This window comes from Macrotis lagotis, chromosome X (genome assembly GCF_037893015.1).
Source record: "Macrotis lagotis isolate mMagLag1 chromosome X, bilby.v1.9.chrom.fasta, whole genome shotgun sequence".
NCBI lineage: Eukaryota > Metazoa > Chordata > Mammalia > Peramelemorphia > Peramelidae > Macrotis > Macrotis lagotis.
This window is the reverse complement of record NC_133666.1, coordinates 144,391,770-144,415,397: the sequence shown is the minus strand read 5'-3', so window position 1 is coordinate 144,415,397 and position 23,628 is coordinate 144,391,770. Positions and strand designations below refer to the sequence as shown.

General features: G+C 48.7%; 3 protein-coding genes across 4 annotated transcripts; 2 read left to right on the top strand and 1 right to left on the bottom strand.

The window, feature by feature from the left end:
* Positions 1–305: 305 nt before the first annotated feature.
* SEPTIN1 (septin 1) lies at positions 306–7,383 on the top strand. 2 transcript variants are annotated; one of them, XM_074207847.1, is made up of 11 exons: positions 306–375; positions 635–725; positions 857–943; positions 1,283–1,406; positions 2,700–2,834; positions 4,382–4,499; positions 5,040–5,141; positions 5,307–5,406; positions 6,152–6,317; positions 6,466–6,556; positions 6,685–7,382. In XM_074207847.1, exons 1-11 carry the CDS (start codon positions 373–375, stop codon positions 6,763–6,765), a joined length of 1,098 nt encoding a protein of 365 aa, XP_074063948.1. In that variant the 5' UTR covers positions 306–372; the 3' UTR covers positions 6,766–7,382. The 2 variants fall into 2 exon arrangements, with proteins under 2 accessions (XP_074063948.1, XP_074063947.1); XM_074207846.1 differs by having other exon boundaries at positions 324–375; positions 632–725; positions 6,685–7,383.
* Positions 7,384–8,718: 1,335 nt separating this feature from the next.
* MYL11 (myosin light chain 11) lies at positions 8,719–15,944 on the bottom strand. The gene is made up of 8 exons (XM_074207859.1): positions 15,667–15,944; positions 12,443–12,486; positions 10,587–10,679; positions 10,090–10,165; positions 9,549–9,653; positions 9,333–9,411; positions 9,067–9,115; positions 8,719–8,937 (listed from the first exon to the last, which is right to left on the bottom strand). Exons 2-8 carry the CDS (start codon positions 12,443–12,445, stop codon positions 8,833–8,835), a joined length of 510 nt encoding a protein of 169 aa, XP_074063960.1. The 5' UTR covers positions 12,446–12,486; positions 15,667–15,944; the 3' UTR covers positions 8,719–8,832.
* On the top strand, positions 15,862–22,865 carry TBC1D10B (TBC1 domain family member 10B). Its single transcript, XM_074207834.1, is given in 10 exon segments — positions 15,862–17,486; positions 18,601–18,700; positions 19,156–19,263; positions 19,443–19,549; positions 20,228–20,342; positions 20,563–20,628; positions 20,777–20,966; positions 21,600–21,754; positions 21,869–22,414; positions 22,416–22,865. Coding segments are annotated over 10 exon segments (2,703 nt in total). The 5' UTR covers positions 15,862–16,236; the 3' UTR covers positions 22,482–22,865.
* The last annotated feature ends 763 nt before the right edge of the window (positions 22,866–23,628 follow it).

The window sequence follows — 23,628 nt, the reverse complement described above, 5'->3', positions numbered from 1 at the left end:
ACAAAAAAGTTGATGGGAATGAGGAAGATGAAGTAATTTTGAATATGTAGAGGAGAAAAGGTGAATAAAAAGGTGTGAACTCTCCGGTTTTAGTCGTTGAGTCTGAAGGGGAAGGACTGAGGTTTCCATTTTTATCTCCAAGAGGCTCAGGACTCCCCTGGGAGGCTCAGTTCACAGTTCCCCATCCTCTTTTCGAGGGACAGGTATGAACTTTTCTTTCACTCCCTTCCTCCCCAACACCCCTGCACACCCCCCCCCCCCCCAGATAGGCATACCACTTCCTGCACAGTCTGGTCGAAGCCGCTGTCAACTTCCTCCCTTAGCAGAGGAAGTGGGGAGCGGACCCAGGTGCAGCAAGAAGACACCAGGACTATGGTGAGCCCTTCTAGGGAAGCTGGGCATCTTCAACATCCCTCCTCAACCTTACAGGACCCATAGCCCTATTCCTTAAGTTATCTTTCATGACTATCCTGCCCAATCCTCAGGCCCCCATTCATCTTTCCATTAGCTCCCCCTCTTTAACATCCCCCCAACCTTCTCTCCCCAACAGTCTCCCTATTGATACAAGTGCCTCCTTCTCCCCCCCCACCCCAAGTTCTAGCCTCCTCACTCCCACATCCTCTTCCCGAAGCAGGACAAAGAATACGTGGGCTTTGCAGCTCTGCCCAGTCAGCTGCACAGAAAGTCAGTGAAGAAAGGATTTGATTTCACTCTCATGGTAGCAGGTGAGGAGTCTGGGCGTGCATGTTGGGGTGGGGGGCGAGAACTATTCTCTTTAGAAATGTATGGTCCAGCAGGCACAGGGTAGGAAGGCAGTCCATTTTTCTCTCTTTGACTAGCCTGTTCATCCCATTAGGGGAGTCAGGCCTGGGGAAGTCAACGCTTATCAACAGCCTCTTCCTTACTGACCTCTACAACGATCGATTGATACCTGATGCCAGTGGTGAGTGAGAAGGGTCCCTGGCTGAATTGTGACCTTTATCCCCCTCTCTGTCTTCTCAGTCTCCCTCACACTGGTTCCTTCCTTGATCCTCCAGATCTCTTGATACAGGTGGTTGTCCTCTAGTGGTTAGGCTAGGGTGGGAGGCAGACTGAGAAATACGACCATACTTCAGACCGGAGACACAGGCCATTCCCAGCCCCCTTCTCTCTTAGCCTTTCCTTCACCCTCCCAAGTCACTGTCATTTTCCTCTCTTTGGACTTTCCCCCTCCCTTCTGGTGCCCACTCCCTTCCTTTTCCCTTTTTGGGATCTTCTTGGATTCCTTTCCTGCCCTGTATAGCTCGCCTGAGCCAGACCCTGACCATTGAGCGCAGGGGTGTGGAGATTGAAGAGGAAGGAATCAAAGTGAAACTCACTGTGGTGGACACCCCGGGTTTTGGTGATGCAGTGGACAATGGAGACTGGTGAGTCTGGGGGACATAGAGCATGGGCCATGGGGAGGAGACTCTGACCCATAGCAAGTGCTGTCAGCATTGAAGGTAATTAATAATAGTTAATCCAGTTAGACTGATTTGCTTAAACATCCTGAGAAGGGGAATGGGTCTCAAGCACAGGCTTTCAGGGAATGGGAAAGGTTGCAAAGGAAGAGGAAGCTGAATGAGTCAGATTTCCAGTCCTTAGAGCTAGAAATTCTTATCCAAAATCCTTCCACATTTCAGGGAGTCTGTGAACTTGGATGGGGGGCAAAAATCATATCTTCATTTTCATATGGTTCATGAGCATATGATCTTATGTTTTTTATTTTATGTATTTAAAATATCATTCTAAGAAGAGCTGAGTTTCACAAGAATGCCAAAGGTTTAGAAGACATAAAAAAACTCAAGAACCTGAAGGAGACACAGCAAGGAGAATAAAGGGGAAGAGGGATAGGACTTGGGGCTGGTTGGGGGGCGGGCGGGTCTTGAAGAGGAGATTTGAGAGCTTGTGTCACCTTTATCATTATCTTCCCTGGACTTTCCTGACTAGAATTCCCTAACAGAAGAAGAAAGAGTTATCAACCAGGAACCAATCAGCATCTAATCTGGATACAAGTTAGTTTGAGAACATGAAGATGGTAGGATAGGATCCTTTATGTTCAACCACAGAAAGAAAACTGTCAACCTTGTAGAAATCCTATAGCAAGGAACCTAGAGTGAACTCAGTTCCTTTGACCCGTACATGCATGTATTCACCACCAATGCTGAAACTTTCTTGGCAAGAACATCAAAGTCAAATCTAATCTGTCCCATCCCCTACTCTGAAGACTCTCCAGAGATAAAAATTCTGATGATCTCCTATTCTAGGGTCAATAGGGCTGGCTTCTATTAGCCTCACTCGCCTCATCTGTATAATGGGGATAATAATAGTTCCAACCAAAGGTTGTTTGTGAGGATCAAATGAGATAATAATTGTAAATCATTTTGGAGACCTTAAAGCAGTTCTATAAATGCTAGCTATCATCTTCAGGATCCTAATCCTTATAAACTCAGTTCTAGATCTTCCTCATCTATCTGTTTTCTTCCTCTGACTTCTATCCCTCTCTCTGCCATAGGCTGAGTTTAGCAGATATGTACAGGGCTTGATCATCCTTGGTCTGACAGACTCAGTCTGGTTAAGGGAGCATCACCAGATTCCCATCATAGCCCTGCCATGTTCCTTTCCATGCCTCTGCTCCAGAGTCTGAGCTTCTTCTGCCCTATCCCCCCAATTCTTCTTAGCTGGATGCCTGTGGTTCGATTCATCGAGGAACAGTTCGAACAGTATCTGAGGGATGAGAGTGGCCTCAATCGGAAAAATATACAGGATTCCAGGGTCCATTGCTGCCTCTACTTCATCTCTCCCTTTGGTCGAGGGTAAGGGGAAGGGAAAAGACCTTACAACCCTAAGGGGAGATGGGCAAATGCAGTTTCTGGTTAAAAAAAAAATTTCCCACCTGAGCTCTTTAGCTTTAGGGAGGCTATCTAAAGAGATTCTTCAGCTACTTTAGGCCTTCTTTTTGTTGATGATGGAATTTTGGGGTCATCAATTAAAGATAGAAATTGAAGGTTACTGAAAGACGAAGGAATTCATGTGCTCTCTGGGATTTTAAAACTGCTCAGGATTTTATTACAAATTATTACAAAGTAAACAGGTTAAAACTTTTTCTCTTCCTGGAGAGTCAACAAGCATGTTAGGACGGGGTATATAACAAAAGGGAGAGAACACAGAGACAGAGAGAAAATGATAAAGAGAGGAAGAAAGGGAGAGATGACTGGGCCAGAGTGGCAGCCCCAGTGGAGGCACAGCCCAGGTTTTATAGCCTTATCCTTTATTTGGGCACTGAGGGTAAAAGGGGAAATCCCTCCCTGCCCCTTACATGACTGAAACCAGGTAGAAGGTTGGAACCTGAAGGTTGGGTATGAGGAGACAGGATACAAATTTTACATTTAACAGTGAAACGATAGAGGTCAATTTACATCTCAAGAGCAAAGAACCCTCCACCCTTAACAAGATTTAATATTATTAAAGATTACAGAATTTATTTCTGATTATAAATTTTCTCCATTCATAAATCTCTGCATCATTTTTAGGGATGGAGTCAGGATGGTAAATATTTAACAAATGGCTCTTATCTCTCAGAAAAGAAAAAGGATCAAGGTTTATGCACTTTTAGGTTTAATTTTTGTTATTAACATCTCACTTTCTTAAATCTATAAATTAATAAAATAATAAATGAAACCCTCCTAATGAAATAGCCTTTGATGATTTCTGAGGTATAAATTTCACACTGAAAATTTAACATCAGAGTGACCTATACAAGCTGACTCCACTGGATGTTGGGTAGTATAGTAATTGGAAAGGACTAAGGAACATAGAATTTTAGAACTAACTGGAACCTTATCAATATCTAACCTAACCCTCTAACTTAACCTATTAGGAAACAGGAGAATTCAGAACCAGAAGTCAGGAGAATTGAGCTCTAATTCTTGTGCTGTTATTAATTTGCTGTATGACCTTAGCAGATCACAACTCCTCTCTGGACTCAGTTTCCTCCCCATGTAAAATGAGGAGGCTGGAGATATCATTTTTCATCTAATCTAGCTCATCTGACCCTGAACCCACAGCTCAACCAGGAAGCTTGGGGCATTTAGTCAGAAATACTGAGGGAAGTTCTAATTGGATTGATTGAATTAGACATATTCTAAGGTTCTCCTTCCACCATCGCCCCATACATTTAAGTTTCAATGATCCAATTCTCACCTCAGGCAGAGAGAGATGAGCCTTGGGGATAGAAGAGAAAAAGCTTTTGCCTAGGAAGTTGCTGAGGGAGGGATTAGGGGCAGAGGAGGTAGGGCAGTTAGGTCCCTGGGTGGGGCAGAGGGGAGTAGAAGTGTAGACCCTGACTACCCTTGTGGATCAGACTCCGTCCCTTAGATGTGGCCTTCCTCCGGGCTGTGCATGAGAAGGTCAACATTGTCCCCGTCATTGGGAAAGCTGATGCTCTGACTCCCAAGGAAACCCAGATGCTCAAACAGAAGGTATGTTTGGGGAGGACAATGTGTGTGTGCTGAGTGGGGTTCTAACCTCTGATCTCTTTCCTCCGCCCTAAATAAAACTAAAGTTTAAGCTGATGTTTCACCCCACCTCTAATACCCTCTCTCTTCTTCACTTGGACTGACTGTTTCTTTTCGACTTTTTCTTTTTTCAAGAAAGGATGTGAGCTTAACAATGAATTTCCTAATAAGGAGGAGGGGTATTTCTCAAAGGACCTCGGTGGCTCTTCTGTCCAGGTGGCTTTAAAAACAGATTTGAGTAATGACCCACTCTGGGGTGATTCAGGCACAAGTCAGCTTGAAGGTCAGAGAACAAAGTAATAGATTGAGCCTTGGAGTCTGCCTCAGGCACTTAGCAAATCATTTAATTCAAGGCCTTAGTTGACTATGTATAAAATCTGGATCAAAACACCTGGGTTAGGAAGAGGATGAGGCAAGCTTTTTGTTAAAGGGAAGCTTTGTTCCAATGGCCTCAGGACGGTGATGCTGGTTTGTCATTTGAAGACTCTCTCTGTCTTCTACCAGATCCGGGAGCAGCTGACGGAACAGGGGATCAACATTTACCAGTTTCCAGACTGTGATTCGGACGAGGATGAAGACTTCAAGAAACAGGATGCTGAGATGAAAGTGAGGACCAAGAGGGTGGAGGCTCTTATGAGATCAAAAGTCAGATAGTAGTCAGAGAGGAGGAAGTGAAAGGCTGGGGCGGAGAATGGGATCTGTGAATAAGGTGAGCCCTCTCTGGTAACTGATCTTCCTGGCTTTTACTGCTTGACCCTTGCCTTCCCCCAGGAAAGCATCCCCTTTGCAGTGATTGGCTCCACTACTGTGGTGAAGGATAGTGCCAGCCGGCTGGTGAGGGGTCGACTCTACCCTTGGGGAACAGCAGTAGGTAAGTAGAGCTGCAGGAAAGCTGAGGGCACAGCACAGGAGGAGGCTTTTTAGCCTGGCACCTTACAGTCTTAAGAGGGGGTGTTATACTGACCTTAGCTAGTTAACATACCCTTGACAATGGTTTAGGCAGAGTAGGTAGACGGAGTGCCCTCACAGGTCAGGGAATAGCCAAAAGTGAAATCTTTGTAGAAGTCCTGTATTTGATTTTTAAATGAATGGATGACTGAGTGAATGAATGAATCAAAAAGCATTTATTGGGGCACCTAGGTGTCACAGTGGATAGAGCAGTGGCCCTAGATTCAAGGAGGACCTGAGTTCAAATCCAACCCCAGACATTTATTAATTACCTAGCTGTGTGACCCTGGGCAAGTCACTTAACCCTATTGTCTTGAAAAAAAATTTTAAAGACAAAAAAGAAGCATTAAACCCTTACTAGATGCTATAACCCTGGATATCACTGCATCTTTCTGGCCTCAGGGGTTTCCATTTCCTATCACAGTTGATATGGTCACAGAAATCAAGAAGAATGGAATCATATATTATTAAAGAGGTGTTTAATTGACTATAGAAATTGCCTTCATTTACAGATTACATAATAAAAGTTTGACCAAATGATCTCTGAGGTTCTTTCTATCTCTGACATTCTATGATTCTAAACAGTTTTCCCATTGATTCCTACATTACCAAATGTAGTAATTGTTCTTTTGTTCTCTTCCAACCCTCTCTCCTTCACAATCTGCCAGTGGAAAATCCTCATCACTGTGACTTCCTCAACCTGAGACGTATGCTGGTACAGACCCACTTACAAGACCTGAAGGAGGTGACCCATGACCTGCTCTATGAAGGTTACCGAGCCCGTTGTCTTCAGAGCCTGGCCCGCCCTGGGGCCCGGGAACGTGCCAGTCGAAGGTGAAGGTGGCTTCTAAGGCCACATGAACCCTTCCCCAACCCTGGATTCTAGATGGGGCAAAGGAAGGTGGTATGCAAGTGATTGGTGGTGGGGGGACTTATTTATTGGTAAGTTCCAAATCTCTTCCTTTTTCCTTCCTTCCTTCAGCAAGTTGTCCCGACAGAGTGCTACGGAAATACCCCTCCCCATACTGCCCCTGGCAGAGACAGAGAAACTTATCAGAGAAAAGGATGAGGAGGTGAGTCCCTTTGGCTGCCCTTCCCCAATCCCAAGGGGGACCTGGGCATTCTACCCCATCTCCTTAGCTGCCAGAGAGAGGCCCATCTCACATCCAGCTAAATTTCTCCAAACCTCTTACTCCTGCAGTTACGCCGGATGCAGGAGATGCTAGAGAAGATGCAGGCCCAGATGCAGCAGAACCAGGGGGAGCAGTCTGATGTCCTTTGACGTCTTCTTATCCATTCCTTTTTTCACTCTGGTGTCCTGCCCTATATCCCTAGTCTCTCAGGATCCAGGAAAATTGCTCACCTCTCACTTTTCTGGACTCCTGCCCAAAGCCTACCTGGCTGAGCTCTAACCCTTCATTTATCCCATCCCACTGAGGCTCATTTGCTTCTCCATGGACATCCTACTGACCTTCCTACAGTCTTCTCACCCCCATCTCTCCATTCCCAGATGTCATTTATTCCATCTGATCTTGGGCAACACAATACCCTTCTCCAATTGTTTCTTCTGCTCCTTGTTCAATCAGTCAGTTGTCTAATTGTCAAGGCTGCTCTAAGATGGAGTTGATCTTGTTCTTCACAAGCATTTATTGAACACTTATTGTATACCCCCAATGTCTTGAAATAAATGCTGATTTCTCTAAGGGTCCCTGATCTTTACATTGCTGGGAGGAGCATAGGGACAGAGCAGGGGAAGATGAGGAATGATGGGGAAAGGAGAATCAGGAAAGGTGATCTGTGGTCTGGGAACTACCTATTTAAAGTCTGAGCCAGGGATGAAGAAGAACAGTCAGCCAGAATGCTTCTCTGTAGGTCTAGAGAAGCCCAACCCTGCTACATGCCAGACTGGAATGGGGAGGGGCAGGGACCCTGTCTCTGGTAGGCTGGGACGGGGGGAAACAAGATAGCCAGGTCCCTTAAGGAGCCTAATGAAATTATAGCTCTTGGCTACCATAGAGGGGGAGGAAGGGGAGGGAGAGCAGTGAAGGGCAGAGCTGGACCCCACCCCACCCCCAGACTGAATCCTGATATCAGTTTTCCCTGGGCTAGCCTGAATTAGAGGCAGATTCTTCCCAATGCCCCTTCCTGCAGGTTCCCCCACTCCCCCCCCCCCATTCTCTCCATGGACATACCCTCCTTTGTCCATTTACATCCATCTCCTCATATTCTGTCTAGACTCTCCATCCCCACAAACATTCCTCTGAACATATACTTCCTACTCTCATGGACATACTCTTATGTGTATGTGTATGCGTGTGTGTGTGTGAATGCATGTATGTATGTATATACACTCCTCCCAAATATATAAAACATTTTTTACCATATACATTCCCCTGTTATGTGCTCTTCCCACAAATATTCCTTTTAGACATTCCTCTATACACATATGTACATTTTGTGCTACACCATTATGAAAGTCACACAGGAACCCTCTACACACTCCCTCATATGCATACATTCCCTTCCTTGAAGATGCATGCTCTCCATGCATAGAAAGCATATGCACAATCTCCCCTGTGCATATACAGTTCCCTCCTATGGACTTAAGGTTATAGGATCCTAAATTCGGAGCTAGAAAAGATATTAAAAGTCCCCGAGTTCAGCTCTTTTGTTTTAGCAGTGAGGATACTGAGATCTAGAGATCTTAAAAAAGTCATCTGGAGGAGCTTTGTGTAGTGGATATGGAACCTAAACCTTGAGTCAGGAAAATTAGATTCAAATCCTGCCTGCCTCACTTTTATGGGATCCTAGATGTTATTAACTTCTCTGTGCCTCAGTTTCCTCATCTGTAAAATGAGGGAGGTTGTTCTGGATAGTTTCTAAACTTCCTCCCAGCTCTGTTATTCTATGTGCTCAGAAACACCTACCCTCCTTTCCTACTCATTGCTCTTTGCATCCCTTTTTGTGTCCCAAAATGTACCTGTTTGGTTAAAATTAGAGTCCCTCAAGATCTACTATATGAGGATATGGAGGAGGAGGCAGGAAACTGGGGCCAGGCCTGACCAGGGCTTCCCCAAAAAGACTTTCTAGAAGGATTTCCCTACATGAGGAGGTTTCCAGAGGAGCTTTTTTTTAGTCCTAACCTCCTGGTCTCCAGATTTGTTCACTTCATGTGTAAAGATCCCTTCTCTTCCCCTTAACCTTCCTCCACAGAAAGATAGTGGGAGGCCATCAATAAGAAAGACAAGTTCATCTTTATTTGAGGAACAAAGGGGTTTGGATCCAGAGGAGCTCAATGCTTCCCATTCCAAGGACCAAATGGAGGGAAGCTGAGGCTCTGGAGGCCTCTCTACTCCTGGTCTTTGGCGTCTCCATGGGTGATGACGTAACAGATGTTCTTGTAGTCCACGTTGCCACCTACATCTGGGGGAAAGGCTGCCCACATGTTCTTGATCTGGGAGAGAGACAGGGCAGGTCAGACAGAGGGAATCATCTTCCACATGAACCTCTCCTCTTGCTTTCCTCCCTTAAATAAGTTTTCCCTCTTTCTTTCTCCTCAACTTTCTTCTGCCAAAAATCTTACCTCCTCCTGAGAGAATCGGTCACACTGGGTGGTGAGCAGCTCCTCCAGACTGGGGAGGAAAGAAGAGTTAAAGATAATAAATCAATTTATTTTGGAGAACAGTAGCAACCTTCTTATCCAAAAAGGAAAGAAACCAAGAGACAGGGGAAGTTATAGATGGAAAGAGCTGGGGTTTAGAAACTAGAGGCAGGGAATGATGGGTGGACTTGGGACCTTATAGATAGGGAGAGGGCTGCCTAGGAGCAGACCCAGAAGCCACTACTTACAACTGCTTCTTGATAGATCCCTTCCCCTCTGGGTCCAGGACTTTGAAGGCTCCAGTGATCACATCCTCTGGATCAGCACCTGGGGAAAGGGAAAGCTAAAAGTTAAGTTTCAATGTTTTGGGGGGAAGGGTGTGACCCTGGGGATACAGAATCCTGGAGCCCCCAAGACAGTCAGGTAGGAGGAATGGTATGAATACTCAAAACCTTTCTACCCACCCTTTAATTTCTCGCCAAACATGGTCAAGAAGACAGTGAAGTTGATGGGTCCACTGGCCTCCTTCATCATGGCATCCAGTTCCTCATTCTTTACGTTCAGTCGGCCTATGGGGGAAGATGGGGAGTGGAGAAGTTGAAATTGTGCTTCCAGGGGAAGGCAGACTAATAGTGTGTAGGGAGGAAGCTGGTAGGAGGACCAAGGTGGGAAGGGCTAAGAATGAGTACAAGAAGACCTGGGTATGAATTCCTGTCGCAAAATGGTTGTATAACCTTGGGCAATTCTCTGTTTGCCTTTGTCTTTTATGGAAAATGGGGAGATCAGAGCAGATCCTTCCAATTTTATTTACTGTTCCTACTAACTTTCTTGGATTCTTTGAGAAACTGAGCCAGAAGAACTAAGTCACCAAAGTTCTGACAGAGAACAATGGCTATCAGAAGAAGATAGAGAAGGTTAAGAGTCCTGGGAGCTTTGTGTTTGGATTCCAGAAAGGAAACAATGCATGAACAGGACTTAAGGGCTGAGGAGCAGAGGTACTCTTACCCATAGCTGCAAAGGTGTCCCTTAGGTCTTCCTTGTCAATGATGCCATCTCGGTTTTGGTCAATGACAGTGAAGGCCTAGAGAGGGAGGGGATTATTGAGGAACAGAAAAAAAGAGTTATTGGGGTTCTGCTTTTCTTCCTCATTCCTAGGACTCAATTCTCTGAAGCCCTTTTTCACAGGTCCTCAGCTTTGTACTGTGTTCCATTTCTTCTCTCCCCATCCCAACTGTTCCCCTGCTAGGATAGCCCCTGGAATGAAAGGAATTCTCCCTCCATAACCTTTCTCCCCTACCCCCAGAATGGGACAGGTGCACATTCCATGAAGGGGTGGGGGGAAGGAAAGGAGGGAGAAGAACTCAGAGTTGGAGGAAATCATGCTGACTGACAGCTGGGGGCCCAGGACACCTGGCTTCATGAGGCAACCTGGCACCAGGACTCTCCTCTCTCATCACCTCCCTCATCCCTCCTCCTCCCAATACCTCCTCTTGACTTCTTACCTCCTTAAACTCCTGGATTTGTGTTTGGTCAAACATGGAGAAGACATTGGAGCTGCCACCCTCTGCTGCCCTTCTCTTGGCCTTCTTGGGTGCCTGAGGGGAGATGGGTGGACAAAAGGGTCAGAGATCTAGGAGCTGCAGGTTAGTAAGGCCTAGGAGAATCACTGACTAGAGTTGTAGGGAGGGAATGAGAGTTTAAAGTCCTCAATGGAGGAATTAACATCTGGGGGGAGGGGTCAGGAGCAGAATGTCTGAGGCTCCTAGGGCTGCTTCCAAGAGCTCCTCCCCTTTCCAAGCATCCTTTGCTTATTTGTGGCCTCTGTTGCACATTCTAGCCCCAATCCCTAGAGTATGGGATGGAGAGAGAAGTAGTAGTAGTGATGCTGGTGATGGTGATGGGGACAGGAGATGTATAAGAACATACCATACGCAGGAGAGCAGAATAGCTCCCTTGGAGTGACCATGAACAAATTCCTCTCTCCTCTCCCCGCCCCCCAACTTTCCTTTTAAAACAGAACTCTCTCCCTTTAGTTGGACTGATCAGTTCCTTCTGCTTAACAAAGCTGGGTGACCTGTGAATCTAGCTGGTAGAGGGCTAGATCAAGGTACTTCATGGGGAGAAGGGTTCAGTTATAGTAAAATCAGACCATGGTTAAGTGTTTCTGCTACTCTAGTATGTGCTAGTACATGACTGTTTGGGGCGGGCAGTCTGGGACCATTGAAGATTTGGAAGGAGGAAAAGAACAGGAACGGGGAGCTGTTCCCGCTAGCTTTATAATCTCAATCAAACCATTTACCCTCCCTGGGCCTCATTTCCTCTTCTGTAAAACAAAGGCATTGGGACTGGATGACCTATTTAGAACCCTTTCACCTCTAAATCCTATATCTTATTGACTGATCTGTGGATTCTGCTCCCAGATAAGGGTGTGTGTGTGTATGTGTGTGATGTGCAGGAGGAAAAATGTAGTGAGGATTTCATGATAATTATCTGCAGTAACATTTGACAAAGGTCTTTGTTCCTAGAATAACTCTGTGAGAGAAATGCATTTTCTGACAATTGTGGAGGTGGAGGTGAGGGGGGACTGCCAATCATATCTGTATCCCTATCTTGCAGTAATGCTGATGGGGTTTCTTTCTAGCCTTAGAAGTTACTTGGAAGAGGTCAACCTCTCTGACCCAAAGTACCCTGAGGTCGAGTTGGCAGGTCCCAATGCTTTAAAGATTGCTATTTATATCTCCATGATCACCCAGTCTCAGGTAATATTAGAAGGGAGTGGGGTGGAAATTTTTTCTAGGTGTTACTATAGCAATTACTGTAGTAATTTCAAGCACATCTATGAGGGAACAATGACAGCTACTAGAGTACATAGTACAAGAGTAAGATGATGTTCTTGGGACTGAGATTTCTTGTAGTCTTTTTTGGATGGGTAGGGATGGAAGTGGGTGATGTTTCATCTATTCCATTTTATCTGCTTTTCTCCATCACTCTGAGATCTAGTGTCTGCTCTGTGGCTCACTCAATACAGGACCTTAGGCAAGATATACCATGCCCCTCTGAGCCCCTGTTTCTCTATTTATAAAGTGAAGGGGTTGGACCCAGTTATCTCAAAGGTTACTTCTCCCTTTAACATTTTGATACTCATCATGTCAGAGGTATTCCCCATTTTGTTACTGAAATTTTTTCTAGGAAGTTAAACTTTTCTCTCTTGATCTCCAAGGAACCACTGTATTAACTATCTCACTTCTTCAAAGATTGTTCCTTCCCCAACCTAGAGAAGTTGTCCTCTAAGTTAACAGAGCTGGAGGTCAGTGTCTAGAGGTCTTAGGGTGGGGAAAGGGGAAGAAATCTCACTTACCATTTCTTCTCTCTATGAGGTTGGGTGACGGCTCTGGTGGGACGCTGGAAGGAATAAGAGCAGAGTGACAAGACTTGGACAATTCCTCTGGGGTTATATACCCCACCCCAGGGAACCCTTAACATACCAGGGTAACCTTAGCCGAGTCTTAGAGTTGGGGAGGGGAGGGACTGGATAGAAAAGGAGCCAGGGGCCCATGTGGGGGAGGGATGAAGGGGGGGAACAGATGGCTACCCAAGATACCGAAATAGCTCTAGCTCACAGGCCTCTCCTTTCTTGGAGAAGTAAGGGGGAGGGAAGCAACTGGAGATGAGGAAGATCTTAGGGATGGTTCTAACTTGGGCATGGTCTTCGTGGAGGACAAGTGTACCAGTGTGTGTTTGGGGCAGGAGGGGAGGGAGGCAGAATGTGGGGTGTGGCTGATAAAGTCAGGATGGGATGTTTTTACCTCCCCAGAAAGTATAAAGATTCAGGAGAACTAGACTTGGGAAGGAATGAGAAATCAAGGAAGTCAGGGGTTTCCTGGGCAGTAGAGGAGATACAAAAATGAATAAGACATCATCCCTTTCTTAAGAAGTCCATAGAGAAGCAGAATATTTTCATAACAGGGATGAGCTTAACAATACCAGGAAGTTATGCTAGGTATCACATGTGTGTTTCAACAGTAAATTGAATTGAAATTCAAAGGAAGAAAAGATCCTTGTGGAATGGGATGATCTGAGAAGACCCCACAGAGGAGATGGAATTTAATCCAAGTTTTGACAGATAGATACAAATTAGAGAGGTTGGGAAAGGGCATTGCAAACTGGGAGACCAACTTTGTTAGCAAAGATACCCAAATCTGAATTATTATGTGAGAATTCCTGGCTTCGGAGATAGCCAGAGGTATAGTGGAGGGAGCCCCTGAGTTTGGAGTCAGGAAGACTCAGATTGGTCTTGGAAACTAATCATGTCACTCAGGACAAATGGTTGAACCTCTCCATGACTCGTTTTCTTCATCTATAAAGTGGAGATAATAATAGTAACCACCTCTCAGGCCTGTTTTTGAGGATTAAATGAGACGATATCTGTAAAACACCTGGAGATTAATAAAAACTTAGTCCCTTCACTTTCTTGAAGAAATAGTGGCTAGTTAGGCTAGAAAGGGAAGTTAGACCTAAAATATTGATGGCCTTGAGTGACAGGCTAAATTCAGACTTGATCCTACAGGCAATGGGAAATCTCCTCAAAGTTTGTGAGCCAGAGAGGGGCATGAATGAATGAATGAACAAAGCTATTCTGACAAATAGACAAATAGCTGCCTGCCTGAGAAAATGTCCAGGTTTGGACTCAGGTGTGTCTCTTTCTTGGAGGGTCCAAGGATAGAAAGCCAATGGAAGTGAAAATGAGGTTGGGTGGGGGGTGACACAGGGCTTGAGAGCCGGGATAGGGCCAGGGATCCGTCTCTTTTGTAGGAACTTGCCATTCGGGGAATGCTCCTTGCCTCTGAAAACGCCCCTCCCCCAGGACCGCAGCAATGCCTCTAAGACATTTTCCTTTCTGGGCACTGGGGACGGTCCACCTGTTGTCTCGGATGGGAGGGAGGGAAGGAGTCACCTAAACTTAGCACCAGCTGCCCCCCTGCTGGCCTCCTCACCAACCCTCCCTCCCCCATCCCCTGACTCCAGGGCCCTACTGCCCAAGAGCCTTATATGGGCAACTTGTAGGGGCCCAGAGAGGAGCGGAGAGGGTACTTAGATTGGGTGGGGGGAGTGGAGATGAATTATTTCTGGGGTCTAGCACCCCCTCTTTATGGGGGAGTGGAGAGGAATTATTTTTGGGGTCTAGCACCCCCTCTTTATGGGGGAGTGGAGATGAATTATTTCTGGGGTCTAGCACCCCCTCTTTATGGGGGAGTGGAGAGGAATTATTTTTGGGGTCTAGCACCCCCTCTTTATGGGGGAGTGGAGAGGAATTATTTCTGGGGTCTAGCACCCCCTCTTTATGGGGGAGTGGAGAGGAATTATTTCTGGGGTCTAGCACCCCCTCTTTATGGGGGAGTGGAGAGGAATTATTTCTGGGGTCTAGCACCCCCTCTTTATGGGGGAGTGGAGATGAATTATTTCTGGGGTCTAGCACCCCCTCTTTATGGGGGAGTGGAGATGAATTATTTCTGGGGTCTAGCACCCCTCTTTATGGTTTTAAAAAGGTGGGGTGCTGGGTTGTGCGGAGGGAATGGAATCTCAGAAAGAGGTCCAACGAATATGGGAGTTTCCCAGGTTGGATGTCACCCCGGGGAGAGGCGGGGAGCTCCGGCGCTTGGGGGGCTGGACACGCCCGGGGGGGGCTGGACACGCCCGGGGAGTGAGAGCCAGGCCCCGCGGGGATACTTCAGTGCAGAAGCGAGGGTTCAGGGAGGCGGGCGCCGGGGGGCCTGGGAGGAGCGGACCCGAGGCGGACAGCGGGACCCCCGGGGAGGAGGGGCTGCCAGGGGCCGGGCTGGGCGCCGAGACCCACTCGGTAAGGACAGCGACCTGGAGCCTTAACGTTCGGGGCCACAGATTCCTTCACTCGTTCATTCATTCGTTCACTCGTTCATTCATTCAAAGAACGTGCTTGAAACGCCACGGCCTGCAGAGCGCTGCGAGGGAAAATAAGGGCGCCGACCGCGGCAGGGACGGGGAGGGGGAAGCAAGTGCCCAGGCGCTCTCCTGAGCTGTCTCCGACTGTCACCCGGCATCCGCTCTTCCCGGCCGCCACCTGCCCCGGACTGTCACGGCCTGTCCCCAGCGCCGCCCTCCCGCGGGCCGCCGCGGGGCCTTCCCGGGATCTCCATTGGTCCTCAGGGTTGTCAGTTGCTCTTCTCCGCCGGCGGCTGGAAACGCATTCATTGGCTGAAGAAGGAGAATCCCTCCTACGACCTGCCCGCCCACCGGCGGTCCCTGTCTCCTCGGCTTCTCGGAGGACCTGGGATCTTTAAGGCTTTCAATTGAATGTGCCGGCTGTCAATCAGCGTTCATCTATGACATCACGTCTGTCAGTTTTGACCCCGCCATCCCCTTCTCATTGGCTCACCCGGCTCCTTTTCGCTATTTCTAATAGCTTGAAAACTCAGGGACCCACCTTTTCCTTCTCAGACCCCGCCCCTTCCTTTATCCTTCCGCGGTCAAACTCTCGCTAACTTTTTTCATTGGTCAACAGTTGCCAACACCCTTTTTCGTATTTGGCTACTTTCTTCGACCCACCTTCTTCCGCTTCAGCTGACATTTCGGTTGGCTCCCAGGGCCATTTCCTCATAGCCCCTCTCCTACCTCTGCTTCCTCTTCCCCGCAATCCCGCCTACTTTTCTCTGATTGGTAGGAGCGCCGCTCTTCGTCGCCAAATGATTGGCTAGGATTCCTTCGAAGGCGGGCTAGGGAAGAAGAGATGGGCGGGAGCGGAGTTCACGCAGGCGCTGGTGGTTTGACTGGAGCGCTAGTGGTGGGGGGGAGCGCTCCTCTCAGCTAACGATGCTGTGCGCAGGCGTGAAGACGTCCACTAGCCCAGAGGGGGGAGAGAGTTAGCGCGCGAGCGAGGGTGAGAGGGTGCGAGCCGGACCCCGGCCAGGCGCCCGCCCGGGGCAGCCCCCTCCTCCCCTTCCCCTCCCCTCCCCCCTCCCCGCCGGGGCGCCCGCCATTCGGCCAGGCCGCGCCCTGCGCCCTCGGCCCCCCCCCCTCCCGCCCTCCTTCCCCCCCCCCGGTGGGTGGGGCGGCTCCTCCCCCGGGCCCGGCCTCCGGGGAGGGGGATGTGAGGAGCCGCCGAGCGGGGCCGTCGCCATGGATACAGGCCCGGCGCCCGTGGTGGCGCCCCCCCGCCGCCACGCCGCCTCGGTGGCCCCCTCCCCGCCCCCTCGGGGCTCCCGGGCCGGGCCTGTGCTGGTGGTGGCCCCGGGGCCGCCCGTGACCACGGCCACCTCCTCGCCGGTCACCCTGGTGGCCCCCGGGGAGGCCCGCCCGGCCTGGGTGGCCGGCGGCCGGCCGCCACCTCCGGGCTCCGCGGGGCCCGCGAGGCCGGGCGCAGCTGCGGGGAGCGGCGCCAGCACCGTGGTGCTGCTGACCCTGGAGCCCGTGCCTGCGGGCCCCTCCCCGGGGCAGGACGAGGGCAGGACAGACGGCCCCGGCGCCGCGGGGCTGCCAGGGCCCGGGCCCGGGCCAGCCTCGGAGCCTCGTGGCGGGGTGGCGGCGGACACGATGGCAGCGGCAGCGGGCACGGTGGCGGCAGGCACGATGATGGCAGCGGCAGCGGGCACGGTGGCGGCAGCAGGCACGGCGTTACCCGTTGGCACCGAGGCGGGGACAGACTCCGCTGGAGCCCGGCCAGAGGCAGCCACGGCAGCCCTAGCCCACGGGGAGGCCACCCCTGTAGGTGACTCCCCGGCCACCAGCTCGGGGGGACAGGCTCCAGCAGAAGTGGCGGCCACGCCGGCTCAGGAGCTGGGGCCTGGGTTAGCTGCCTCGGCCCCGGGAGCGCCCGTGTCCACACCTGCGGAGAGGACGGCTCTTGTGCCTGCTGTAACAACTTCTGATGCCATGACAGCCAAACCGCCTGTTGCACCCAAACCAGGAATGGCGGTAGCTTCGGGAACAACTGGACCGGCTGCTGTTGTAACAGCAGGACTGACAACGGACGGGCTAGCTGCTGTGGAGACAGTGGCCGCGGGTGAACCCGTTGTAGCAGTGGCCGTGGCGGGGCCGGCCGTGGCAGTGCCATTGGTGACAGGAACAGAGTCTCCTGCGGTCCGTGAGACTCCAGTGGCCACGGTAACTGTGACCCCAGCCCCTGAGCCAACGGAAGGTTCCCTGGACCTGGGCTCTATGTCTAGCTTAGGTCCTGGAATTCAAGGACCTCGCGGGCAGGCCCCAGACAGCCTGAGCTACCTGGACTCTGTGAGCCTCATGTCAGGTACCTTAGAGTCCTTGGCAGATGATGTGAGCTCCATGGGCTCAGACTCAGAAATCAACGGGCTTGCCCTTCGCAAGACAGACAAGTATGGATTCCTGGGGGGCAGCCAGTACTCCGGAAGCCTGTGAGTACTGGGACCCTGTGGGACCATTCCTGGTATGGGGAGAAAAGGGCCTTTCAGAAGAGGTGACAATCCTGTCCTGTATTTCCTCCAACTTGGGATTCAGACTTAGTGTTGAGGGTTGTTTTGAATTAAACTTCAAAAGAAAGTTTAGTTTGCTTCTACTGACCATTGGTCAATAGCTTGTTATGAAGCATGGTGTGAGAGTAAGAACATTGGGCCTTGGATCATTTGAGTTCTAGTTTCATTTCTGCTTCTAACTTGCACCATTGACCTTGAACAAGTCATTCTATAGTCCATGGGTTTCCTCTCATCTGAAAAAAGAGGGGGTTGGACCAGATCTCTAGGCCCTTCCAATTCTGATTGTTGTTGTTGGGGGACCACAGGTTGGAGGACTGGTCTTATTGACTTAAGAGTTAAATAGTGGCCTGTCAGGAGTAGTATTTAGAAATTTAGCTGGATTATAGGCTGTAATAGAGATCTATAGTCTTATTTAGGCAAGGAAACCACAATGCTCAGTATAATTTAGGTGACAAGGAATTCCTGACTTTAACCTGGAGGGTGGGGCCAGGGTATAATGGAGCCAATTCCAAGTTATTTACTTCTCTCCTGCCTTGATGTGGGAGATCACAAAACGTATAAAGGGGTGGAGTATGATTTAGGTGGGGAGGTGAACAATGAATGAAACTTTTCTGAGTGAGGGAGCAGGGACTTCTAGTCTTCACAGGGGAAAGGGGTAGGAGTGCCTCTTCTCCATTTCCTCATCTCCCCAAGCCCTGCCCTCTTTCCTAGTTCCCTTGCCTCCTAAGGCCTGAGTCACTCTCTCCTGAGGTGTGGGGTGTGACTGCTGTGACTCCTTCCTTCCCTCTATCTGGATCCTGGACATCCTTGTTCCCCTTCCTACTATATAATGGAATAATCCCTGATGCCTCCATTCCCTTGGGCTAGGTCATTATAGATATTGTGGTCCAGCACCTAAAAATTAATGTTTAAAAATGGGAAGTTGTAGAATCCAAGGAGATTTGAAAGGGAGAAGTTTGAGGGTTTACTGAGGAAAAGATGGAGAAACTTATGGTTAGGGTGACATCAGTTGAACTCCATTTCCTTTCTCCCCCAGGGAAAGCTCTATCCCTGTTGATGTGGCCCGTCAGCGGGAGCTAAAGTGGCTGGACATGTTCAGCAACTGGGATAAGTGGTTATCTCGACGATTTCAGAAGGTACATGAAATGGGGAGAGCAAGAGCTGAGTTTGATTTACCCTTTACCTGTAAGAACCTGCAGCCTTTTATTTCTTTTCTTTTCTCTGCCCTTTAACCTTTCCTGTAATAAGGAGGGTGGGAGAAAGCAAAAAAAAAAATTCTGTAAGTTTTTTGGAGAAAATTATGTGTAGGAATAGGATCAGTCTGACAGACTAAATGGTGTGTTACATTATGTGTTTGGGGCATGAAAGTAGCATATGTTAAATATCTAAAGATAAGGCACAAATGCCTTTATTTTGTCTGACATTGGGATAACTCAAGGGCCCGCCCTGAGTAGGAGCTGGAAGCTAGGTCTTAAGATGAATTCTGAGGGGAATGATTGGGCTCTTTTCAGTAGAAGATGGAGCGTCAGGGCTGAATACAAGTCTGTCCTCACTTATGTCATTTTTTCCACTCATGTCTCCTTTCTGCTAGGTGAAGCTTCGATGCCGGAAGGGCATCCCCTCATCCCTTAGAGCCAAAGCCTGGCAGTTCCTGTCCAACAGCAAGGAACTCCTAGATCAGAACCCTGGTAAATTTGAGGTATGAATGACAGCTGGTTGTCGAAGAATATTCATATTGGAATGCCAGCTCTGCCTTATCTTCTGATCAAGACAAGGTTCTCCTTTGTAGGTTGGAGAAGGGTCTAGAGAGCTTTCCCATGAATGTGGGTTGGGGGAAGAATTGCTACAGAGAGATATAACTTCTCCATTTTATCAAAGGAGCTGGAACGGGCCCCTGGAGACCCTAAGTGGCTGGATGTGATTGAGAAGGACTTGCATCGACAATTTCCCTTTCATGAAATGTTTGCTGCCCGAGGGGGTCATGGGTAAGATTTAGGGGTGGATGAATAGTGCACACTCAGAAACAATCTTGAGCACAGTTTTCATTCAGCAAAAATTTTGATAGTTTAAAGGGTCCTTTGTTCAGTATTATGCAGAATACAAAAATGGAAATATAGTTGATTTCTGCTGTAAGACAGGTACAGACTATGTGGAATGTCTTAACTAGAAAATTAGGAAAAGAATCTTTGAAGGGCATTTGAATTGAGCTCCTAACAATAGGCAGAATTCTGATTGGTAGAGAAGGGGGAGGGCATTCCCAATAGTAGGAATAGTGTAAGCAGAAGAGCAGAAGGGAAAATTTACACATGTTCTGATATATTCTAAGTAGTTTAGTTTGGCTAAAGTATCTGAAGAGGGGGAAGAATATAAATCTGGACTTGAGAACCAGACAGAGGAATTTGGACTTTCGTTTCGTGGACAGTGGAAAGAAGTCATTGAAGGTTTTTTGGGGGGGAGAGGGGGAACGACACAATCACAGCTATGTGATGGATGAATCTGGTAGCTGTGGATGTGCAGCACAGATTAGAGCTGAGAAGACGGGGCTAGCGTCATGTGCTGTAGATAGTTTATAAGGGTAGGTTTGGGGCAGTCAGAACAGATGTCTCAAGAACCATTGGATCCCAGTTACTATGGTAACTTTCTTCCCTTTCCCATGCTTGCAGGCAGCAAGACCTCTATCGCATCTTGAAGGCCTACACCATCTATCGGCCTGATGAGGGTTACTGCCAAGCCCAGGCCCCTGTGGCAGCTGTGCTGCTCATGCATATGCCTGCTGAGGTCAGAGTTCAGGGATAAGGACCTAGGGTTGGATAGTGGGAAGAACTTTAGTCTCTGACAATAACCTTGCATGTATTCAGAGAGGTGACTGGACTACTCCAGAACCTTTTAGGGATGGGAAGAAAGGAGTGACCATACGGCTGTCAGTGGTATAGGGAAGGGGAGAAGTTAACATCTTGTTCTTCATTCCTTACACATCCACTCTTCTTTTCCTCTCCAGCAAGCATTCTGGTGCTTGGTACAGATATGTGACAAATACCTTCCTGGCTACTACAGTGCTGGGCTGGTGAGTAACACTGGCTTCGGAAAGGATGTGGAACTGGCTGGAAGGCTGCAGGCTGGAAGGCAGACGTTGGGAGAAGGGAGGTTAGGGAATCTTTTCCCTTCAGCTTGTGAACATAGGTGTCTCTTCATGTCTCTGCTTTACTATTCAGGAGGCCATCCAGCTGGATGGGGAGATCTTCTTTGCCCTTCTTCGGCGGGCTTCCCCTCTAGCTCACCGACATCTTCGGCGTCAGCGCATTGACCCTGTACTCTACATGACTGAGTGGTTCATGTGCATATTTGCCCGCACTCTACCCTGGGCTTCAGTTCTCCGGGTCTGGGACATGTTCTTCTGTGAAGGTACCAGTGGCTAAGTGATACTTCTAACCCTGTGGTTCTCACTCGAGCTTCCTCTCTAGGATTTCTATCTTCAGTCTGCTCTTTTGCTTGTTACTGTTCCATCTACTCCTATGTGAGGGCAAAGCCCTCTCAGGGCCATGCACTGTCATCACTGACTCTCAGGCTGGTTTCAAGAGTTTTCTACTCTCACCACAGTATACCAGCTCTAAAAGGTGAGAGTAAACCTTGGGAGTGGGATGCAGTCTACCTATTAAATAGATTTCTATTAGTTTCCTCTTCTTCTTCAAGTTATTTGTTGTTAGTATTAGTACCCCCTCCCTTCATGATCCTGATCACTTCATATATACCCCAACTCAGAGCCTGCTGAGAGAACTGCAGACTATCCTTGGGATGACAACACATACTTAAACTGACAGCCACTCTCAGAACAGAATGGTTTCTGTAGCAATGGCTAGAGAATGCCATTAATTTTCTAATGGCCAGGGCATAAATCCTCAAGCAAAATTTATCATTTTTTTAAGGTGGGAAAGAGAGGAAGTCATTGAAACCTTGATATTTTAAAAAGAATGAGTTTTGGTCTTCCTCCTAGTAGCCTCTTCTACCCTCTAGACCTCTGACACCATCTTCCCTCAGGAGTGAAGATCATCTTCAGGGTGGCTCTGGTGTTGCTTCGGCATACGCTGGGCTCTGTGGAGAAGCTTCGGTCCTGCCAGGGAATGTATGAAACTATGGAGCAGCTGAGGAACTTACCTCAACAGTGCATGCAGGAAGAGTTCCTTGTGCATGAGGTAGGTGTCTCCTACACTGTCTTGCCTAGGATCTCTATATTTCCTGGAGCCAGCTACTTCTGGTCTGCTGTTTCTGGTACTCTTGTGCCTCATGCCCTGCTCTTCTTGTTTCAGGTAACAAACCTCCCTGTGACAGAGGCCCTGATAGAGCGTGAAAATGCAGCCCAGTTAAAGAAGTGGAGAGAGACCCGGGGGGAGCTGCAATACAGACCATCCAGGAGGCTCCATGGCTCAAGAGCAATCCATGAAGAGCGAAGGCGACAACAACCCCCCCTAGGCCCATCATCTAGCCTCCTCAGCCTCCCAGGTCTCAAAAGTCGTGCCTCCAGGGGTGGAGCTTCTTCTTCCCCACCACCTCCTGTTCGAAGAGCCAGTGCTGGTCCTGCTCCAGGTCCTGTAGTCACAGCTGAAGGGCTACATCCTTCCCTGCCCTCACCAACTGGAAACAGTACACCTCTGGGACAGGTAAAGGAGACCAAGAGACAGGAGAAGGAGCGGCAGAAGCAGGAGAAGGAACTTCAGAAGCAGGAGAAGGAGAGACAGAAACAGGAAAAGGAGAGACAGAAGCAGGAGAAGGAGCGGGAAAAAGAGAGGCAGAAGCAAGAGAAGAAGGCCCAAGGACGGAAGATGTCCCTTCGGCGGAAAGCTGATAGTTCTCCACCCCCCCCCACAAGATGGAGGGGATGGGAACTCAGCAGCTGGGGCACGGCAGGACGCTTACTTCTAACCTGTCCCTTCCATGCTGGGGTGCTGGTAGGGGCACTGGCTTCCCTTCACCGTGATGAACTTTAATGCCTACCCTCTGCACTCCCTTGACCTCCAGACCCAGGGAGACAGCCATAGGTCTTTTATTATTTGGTCAGTGATGTCCTCTCCTAGGGAAGGCTGTGTTTCTCCCTATCTTGGTATAAGCAGCCTTATCCTAACAGGAGCAGAAGGAACTCGTGCTGTTTTACCCCCATCCCTCGGCGGGCCTTGTTCCATCATGTGGAGCTGGCCCGATATTTTCCTCAGCTGTCCCCAAGCCAGCCTCATCCAGTGGGCTTGAAACCTCAAATTAGCAGCATTTCATGGGACAATGTGGAGTGAGCCTTGAGCCCCCTACCCCCCCTTTTCCTATTCTATTCAACCAGTGTTCTAACTTTCCTGACTCCATTAAGTTTCTCCTTTACCTTACTAAGTTGTTCTTTCCCAGGAACAATTGATTTCTCCTTAACCTCCACTTGATTTAACCTCCTCACACCTTCCAGCATGAGTGAACTTTTGATGATGGGTCTTGGCTGTTTCTAAATTTTCACTCTTGGTGGTTCAGCTTCCCAATTCCACAAGGAGAAAGCTGGGTGAGCTTCTCTTCCCTCAAGCCTTAACCATCTTCCTACATCTCCCCCTCTGTGCCAGACTGGGAGGCAGGGGGGCCTCTTTATATTATATATATATGCATATATATAATATATATATATATCTGATGTCTCTGCATTGTAATTATGTACACAGGACCCTCAGGGGTTCAGTCTCTACTTTCCCTCTTGCTCTGTTCACTCGTTTATTTAAGGGGAATTGACCTGCAGCAGGAAGGGTCCCTCAGCTAGACTGCTTGCCTTTCAGTCCTGTTTCTAGCTGCTTTTTTTTCAGATACACTCTTTCCATCACATCTTCTCACACACCCATCTCATTCTTCTTGGGCCCTTTCTAAATTTTTTCCATGTTCTAGCCTTTGTTCCTTGAATCTCTTTTGTTTCCCATTGGGTTGAGTGTCCTCTCTGTTCTCTAAGGGGGTGGGGGGGCTCTCATGTTTACATTCTCTTTCTGCCCCCTCACTTCCCCTATTGCATTGTCCCCTTCTCCCCCAACTGTACAGAGCTTTGTGGAACCAG